Source organism: Phascolarctos cinereus, unplaced genomic scaffold, assembly GCF_003287225.1.
Source record: "Phascolarctos cinereus isolate Bilbo 61053 unplaced genomic scaffold, phaCin_HiC Scaffold_4;HRSCAF=312, whole genome shotgun sequence".
Taxonomy (NCBI): domain Eukaryota; kingdom Metazoa; phylum Chordata; class Mammalia; order Diprotodontia; family Phascolarctidae; genus Phascolarctos; species Phascolarctos cinereus.
Window position 1 is genome coordinate 220,861,861 of NW_027555847.1, and position 7,585 is coordinate 220,869,445.

The 7,585-nt window shown below is 41.0% G+C and overlaps 1 protein-coding gene across 1 annotated transcript; it reads right to left on the bottom strand.

Annotated features, from left to right (window-relative positions):
- Window positions 1-374: 374 nt before the first annotated feature.
- Window positions 375-1,248, bottom strand: LOC110200121 (non-selective voltage-gated ion channel VDAC3-like). Its single transcript, XM_078151925.1, is given in 3 exon segments — window positions 375-714; window positions 927-1,146; window positions 1,149-1,248. Coding segments are annotated over 3 exon segments (621 nt in total). The 3' UTR covers window positions 375-413.
- Between the last annotated feature and the right edge of the window lie 6,337 nt (window positions 1,249-7,585).

The following is a 7,585-nucleotide window of genomic DNA, read 5'->3' on the forward strand; positions in this document are numbered from 1 at the left end:
TTTATTTTACTCTGATGCAAAACCAAAGCTTTCTCTGTAGCACAGAGACCAGTTTGATAAAAGATCATGAAAAAGTGGTGTAGGAAATACAGGATGTGATGGACAAACTGGAGGATCAGGTCATTTCCTTTATAACACGACCCTACACTGTTGTTGAAGAACAAATTTAGAATAACACTGAGAAACTGAACTGTGGCACCAACATTACAACTTTCATGCATGCCTCCAAGTTTCTCTCTCTTATAATAGACTCAAAAACCTCTAGACTTCATCATGGTGGTGCTACAACAATTCTTTGGAAGAAGAAAAAGTTCACATTGTTGAAATTTCACAGAAGAATATTAAGGCCAAAACAGAGTGGGTTCATGTCTTCATTTCCAGGGATAGATCTGATACTTTATTTAAAAACTATATTAAGCTTCCAATTCAAATTCCAACCCAACCTTGTGACCTCCTGCATTGAAGTTTTTTCCATCAATTAAAGCTGAAAGCATCAATTTTACACCTGCTTGGAGTGTCTGAGTACAACCAAGTCCAATAAGGCTGGCATTATTCACTTTACCAGGTAGAGAAGTTTTGGGATCCAGCTTGTACTTAGCAGCAATGCCAAAACGGGTGTTGTTGCTGCCAGATGTCCAAGTAAGATTTATTGATGGTTCAATGTTCTCATTAAACTTTGGGTAGATCAACCCTCCAAATTCAGTGCCATCATTCACATATGTGTGCACCCTTATAACTCAGGGCAAAAATTATTCTGAGACAGTTTGGATTTGGCCATGTCAAAACTCATTTGATAGCAATCCATCCTGCATAAGCCAAGATAGCCCAGCCATAGATCCTTGGTCCAGAGAAATCAATGTCAACATTTCCACCAAAACTGAAAGAGTCCCTGCTTATAGAAGGCCTTTAATTTCCCACTCTTCTTTCCTGTATTTGGTTCAAATATGGTGTCAAGAGTCACCTTCAAACCTTCAGCCAATTTATCCTCCATGCCAATTTCTGTCCATTGGGTATTGTCTGTATTCCATTTTTGAATGAAGGTAAGCTCATAGTCATGGATCTTGTACTTCATTTCCAAATTACCTGAAGCTTTACCTGTGTCAGTGTATGAATGACCAGATGTAGAAAATTCTACTCCACTGTAAACTTGGTTCTAAGATCTATTTTAACCATACCAAACCCATATCCTTTGCTGAAGACATCTTTAGCGGCCTTTCCTAGGTCACAGTAAGTTGGTGTGTCACACATTTCTACGTGTACTTATGCTCGGGAAAGGTCCCTGACACACAGAGTAACTGCAGGGCTAGGAGAGCGAGGGAATTGACTCTAGAAAAGTACGACCATCCCTGAATGTCGTGACTTAACCTCTTGGCCTCCATTTCCCCATCTATAAAATGAAGGGGTTGGACTAGATGACCTCTAAAGTCCATTCCAGGAGCAGCTAGGTGGCACAGTGGATAGAGCACTGGCCCTGAAGTCAGGAGGACCTGAGTTCAAATCCGGCCTCAGACCAAATACTTGACACTTACTAGCTGTGGGACCCTGGGCAAGTCACTTAACCCCAATTGCCTAAAAGCAAAAAAACCAAACAAACATAAAGTCCATTCCAACTTTAGATCTAGGGTTATATGAATCTATGATTGCCCTAACTCTGAGCTTTCAGGAGTTCTCAAGCTATTGGACTGGCCCAGAATGGGTAGATGCCAACTACTGCTAAAAATGAGCTGAGGCCTTTTCCTTTTCAGAGCTGCCTTGGTAACTTATGTCTTCTGAATTAAAATCTTAGTAAGGATTTGGAGAATGAACGGGGTGAGCAAAGAAGCACCAAAGATAGATTTTGCCTTATTTTCAATTTGCTTCACGCAAAATCCCTGTTTTAAAGTATAACACCCACCCCCAGGCTACTTCCTGCAACTTATACTCTTAAGTTTTTGATTCCCAACGGGTACTCTCAGGACTCTGGAAGTATTCTGGGGGTGGGGAAGGTATATTGCTAATATGATTGCCCATGAGCCCCTACTGGTGTACTTTTCACAAACTGTCATCCAACACAACTAACTTTTAGAAAAGTATTTCAACAAAGCCACTTAGGATGGTATAATAAAAACAATTATTATTATTATTTTTTGGTCTAGACAGCGGGGTTAAGTGACTTGCCCAGGGTCACACAGCTAGTAAGTGTTATGCGTCTGCGGCTGGATTTGAACTCAGGTCCTCCTGAATCCAGGGCTGGTGTTCTATACAGTGCGCCACCTACCAGCCGCAGTAAAAATAATTATTATAAAAACATTGTGCTTCCCCACCCCTCACGTCTAGGATGCACTCTCCCACTGATACACGTACCATCCAAGAGGAGAACGGGCCCAAATTTAGCATACAATATAGTGGGAATGTGTAGTGAACATTCTATAGCAAAAGAGTAACTCAGGATTCCTGTCAACAAAATCAGATGAGAAAACATAATGTATAATGGTCCTTTTAGGAGTGCTGGCCTTAAAACTCTAGGTCTCCTTGCTTTTTTCCATTACCTACAGGTCTCAGAAAGGTAGGCATCCTCATTAGGCTGTTGACAACAACCAATATCTTCCTGACCTCAAGGTTCAACCATCCTACCTCCCTGATAGTGACAGCGGTTGTCTTATGTCCTTAACCTGACTGGGGACAGACCCTGTGTTTGGTTTCTCTTTATATTCCCCACCCCCCCCACCCCCTGCCACATGGTGTTCAGTATGCTGTTGACACGCAATAGCTATTCGGTGCATACTTAGTGAAGTGAATTTGTCCCCTGAGTAGTTCCAGTCCTAGAAATTATATCTTTTTATTTTTATTAAACCTGATTCCTTTGGATCCTAGTGCTTATGATTTTGTACCATTGCTGGTAGATTAGATTGCCCCCAGTGTTCTTCTCTAATAAGTCTTCATGTTGTCAGGTCATAGACACTGTTCAGTGTGTACAAGATGGACTCTTGTCTATTATGGGGAGAGAAGCTGAGAGAAAATCTTGAATGTCTGTTTTTGATCTGAGTGTTATTGTCCCAGTGTGAGATTGTGTTTGTGCATTGACAGGAGTTCCTGATAGATAGCAGCATTAATGTGCACGGGCTAGGGCACAGCACACGTGATATGAGCACGTCTGTGTGTAGGAGAAGGGTACACATGGGTTGGGGGAAGGGACTGTAAGCTAAAGCCAAGAAAAGGTTTGTTGCACTGGTGGTTCACAGAATTCATCATAGACTGGTGGCAGCACATTAAAGCCTATAAAAAAATGTCTACCAGTGGTGGCTGATTGCTTTGGGAAGGGCTACCAAAGAAGCTTCTCCCTGGGGCCCCCAGCTGTTTTGTTGAGGGGCACAGTCAAGGCACTCTAGGTCATCAACTCAATCTTGGACAATCTTATTCAGCTTGGTTTTAATTAAGTCAGCCTCAGAATGCCGTCTAACTGCCTCCATCATTCCATCCTGCTCAGGCATGAGGTTTTATTCTTTGGAAAGGAATGCCTGTCTCTCAAGTATGGCTGCTTTCTTGTCTCTATATTTGTTTATAGGGAAGGGAGAAGGGGAGGGAAGAAGAGCTATAATATCAAAGACTTTTCTCTATGGTCCATCACCTATAGCTATTTTCTACATTACCTCATGGGTCAGGAATTTACATGCCTCTTCTCTTTCCAAACCCTCCCTCCCCCCTTCTCTCCACATGCACTTTGGGTATCATCTCCCAGCTATGAGAGAGGCAAAGTGAAGGTCTTCACAGCCGTGCAGGAGGAAAGAGAAGGTTAAGAATACAGCCAGGGCTAAATGGAGACTCTACAGGGAGAAAGATGAACTAAGTTAGTTTTGCAGTCAGTAAGTATGGCATGCTAAGGGAGAATGGCATAGAGGTGGAGAGCTGGTCTTGAAGTCAAAAAGACCTGGGTTGAGGAAGGTAGGTCGTTTAGTAGATAGAGCACTGGTCCTGGAGTCAGGAGGGCCCAAGTTCAAATCCAGCCTCAAATACATACTAACTGTGTGACCCTGGGCAAATCACCTAATCCTGATTGCCTCCAAAAAAGAAGAAAAAGAAGAAGACTTGGGTTCAAGTGCTGCCTCTGACACAAACTGGGCAAGTTATGTAACTTCTGTTTTCTCACATCATAAAACGAGGGGGTTAGACCAATTGGCCTCTAAATTCCCTTCCAGCTCTTAATCTACAATCCTAGGAAATTGCAGAGAATGCACCAGCCTTCATTGGTAGAGGAAGTCTCCTTACGTAGAGGTCTCTGTATCAATGAAATCACAAGTCCCTTAAAAAAAAGCATAATGGAAAAGTCCTTCAATGAATCTTTTGCAGACTTGTCTTAATCCCAACCTTTGCCACTAGAGATGTATTTGGACTATATAATCCCTTTTATCCTTTCCAGTTTAGACCTGCTATGATTCTGTTTCATCTGCTCCTAAATGCCCATCATAAACTGGTCTCTCCCTCCATTAGGTTCCTATCACACAGAGAAAAGGAGATTAAAAAAATTCAATTTTGTGCAAATGTATCATAGGATCATAAATCTAGAGCTTAAAGGGAACTCAAAGGCCATTTAGTCTAATCCCTTCAGTTTACATACGAGGAAACTGAGGCCCAAAGAGGTTGTGATTTGCCCGTGGTCATATAAGTAATAAGTGTCAGAGGGAGAATTTGAACCCCAGCCATCTGATTTCAAAACTAATGCTCTTTTCTTCTGAATTATGCTGAATAAATGAATACATAAAATTTCCTATAGGGCTACTTCCTCACCCCCCATTCAAACTGTAAGACTTTTGCCCCAAAGGGTGGCTAATTACCTCTTCTGTTAGGGTCTTAGGGTAACCCTGAGGATCTGGGCATTTTTTTCTAGTACTGTTGCATGGACCCTTAACAGAAGCCATGCGCAGTAAATTAATTTTTAGTTAAAAGTATTTATTAAGGTAAAGAGTAAGATAAATTAGTACAGTAAGAACAGCTGGTATAAAAGCATTCTCCCAATAGTTTGGGGCACACTCTTCCACAAATGTAGACATCCAAAGGAGAGTGGATTCAAACTTAGAAAGCATCTATGCTGAAGGGGTAATACAGCTTCTGGTTGCAGGGAAATCCTTTTCTCTATTTGTGGAGTCCTCACAAAGTTCCCAGAGAGGTGTAAATAAGTCCTTGGTGGGCCCTGAGGGTCAGGGCCATTGCAGAAGAAAGATGCTGGCTGTTCTTAGAGTGTCTAATTTATCCTCTGTTCTTGATGCAAAGGCTGCAGTTCTAGGGATGCTGCTAATACAGCTGATGGGAAGTCCAACTCTTCCAACCTTTTGAAGGTCACAAAGTTTTGCTCTGATCAAGTGGGTGGACAGAAGACAGATACTCTTTCCTCTACCCCCCCTCCCCCAATCAATTCCCTTTCAGAGTCTTGGCTAAATCTACTCCACCACTAGGCTGGCCTGATATTGAAACAGTGGTTTCCAAAATGTTTTTCTCTTTCATACAAGCTCTACAGGGCATGAATGGGTCTCTTTCAATCCTAATATACTTCCTGTGGAGTTTCATATAATTTTGTCCAATGATTCAAAGTTCAGTCCTTCCAAATTAATTAAGGACTCTTTCTCATCTAGTTTATGCTTTTGATTGATTTAATAAAAGTGAACAATTGTCCATATCTGTTTTAAACCTTTGATTGATTCTGTAACTCATTTTGTTAGTTAAATCAGGGTGGGTCAATTTTAAAAATAGACTTTTATTAATATCTTTTGTTTTTACATTACCTAGATTTCCTCCTGTATCTCTCCCCCCTCAGAGCCATCCCTTATAAGAAATAGTATTTTTTTATGAAAGAAAAATAGGAAGACAAGGGGGAAAATTAGTAAACCTGATTAACAAATAAAAAAAATCTGATGTTAAATTCAATTAACCCTGTGGACCCTGACTCCTGCAAAGAAATAAGAGGAGGCATCTTTTCATATCTCTTCTTTGGAACCAAGCTTAAATCTTATAATGTCCCAACGTTCAGTTTCGATTGCTTTGTGATTGTTCTTTCTATTTACATTATTGTAGAAATTTATTTTTTATGACTATACACATTTGTAATGTATTTTATTTTTCTTGCCTTCTCAATGGTTGGGAGAAGGTGGGGGGGGAGGAGAGAATTTGGAGCTGAAAATAAGATAAAATTTGAAAAAAAAAATCCAGAAACAAATTGATAACTGATGTGTAGGGGGAGTGAGAGCCTTTCGTCATAAGATCATAGGTTCATAGATTTAGTGTTGGAAGGAATTTTAGCAGAAATCTAATCAAACCCTGTCATTTTACAAACGAGGAAACAAATTCCAAGGGGTTAAGCAGTTTCTGTGAGGTTACATAGGAAATTATTGGTCGAAATTTGGATTTGGGGAAGGAGGACCCTCAGGGAAAAAGCTGTACTAGGGATGCCTCCTTGTTCCTTCCACAGAGGGGAGAGGCAAAGGAGAGTGTTTGAGAGACAGGATTTTGTTGTCTTCTCTTCAATTAGAGCTTCTGGTGTCCAGACACATCACTTATTAAAAGAACAGCAGGAGAGAGACTGCTGTGCTGCCAGGCTCATAAGCAAGTCAAAAGCCAATTAAAGCAGTCCCTTTGCTCTCCACCGTCAGCTGAGGCAGACAGACAGGGTCTTTGGCAGCTTCCCTTGAAACAGCAGAGAACCCAGTCAGGGGGTGGGACACCTGGCACAGCACTTTGTACTAGTTGTAATGGATACTCAATATATGTGGGTGGGTTGGATTGGGTTGAAGTGGTGGGATCCCATTACTAGAGCAATGCCAGAAAAAAGGACCATGAGCTATGGGAAGTATAGATGTTTGCTGTCATTGTTTCTAAATATTTTGTGGTTCAGTGACAGGATGAGAATTTTACTACTCTCACCAAAAAGATGGATCTTAGGTGAGTATCAAAACTTCCTTAGAACTGGTCTGGGGGACCTTTGCCGTTAGCTGTAGCACTTTTGCCTTCCACTGTTTTCTTAGCTTTCTTAGATTTTTGAACTCCAAGTCTAGGATGCCAAGAGGCTTCTGGGAATGAAAGTGAGTCAAGGGTTTTGGAACCAGAATAGCAGATGTGACACACCTAGGTGAACTAAGCCTGGTTTTGGGAAAAGACATCATTCTTAACAATCTAGAGGGAATGAGGTTAGGTCAGGCTATTGACTAAATCTAGATAGACTAGCCTAAAAATTATACCAGGTGGTTCAAATGCTTTTGTGCAATTTTAAGCCACTAAAGTATTTGGATCACCTTGCATACTACTAAAGCTATTTAAGCTGTTAAAATTTAAAACTTGTGATGAATGAGTAACCAATTTCTGGGTAATTAATAATCAATTTATTAATTAGGCTAGCATTAATAATCAATAAATTGATGGTCAGTGATTTCTCTTGGTAACCAAAGGCAGAAACATGGAGAAGCTGAAAGACTTAATATACTTTTAGAAAATCAAGTCTGATTGGTGAACATTTAAATGAGGACGTGGGCTTGAAGTCTTCAGCTCCTCCTGTTGAGGGTGTGGCTTGATCATGAGACTCAGCTGCCTCCAGCAATCTGGACTGGGGAGGATCCATCTC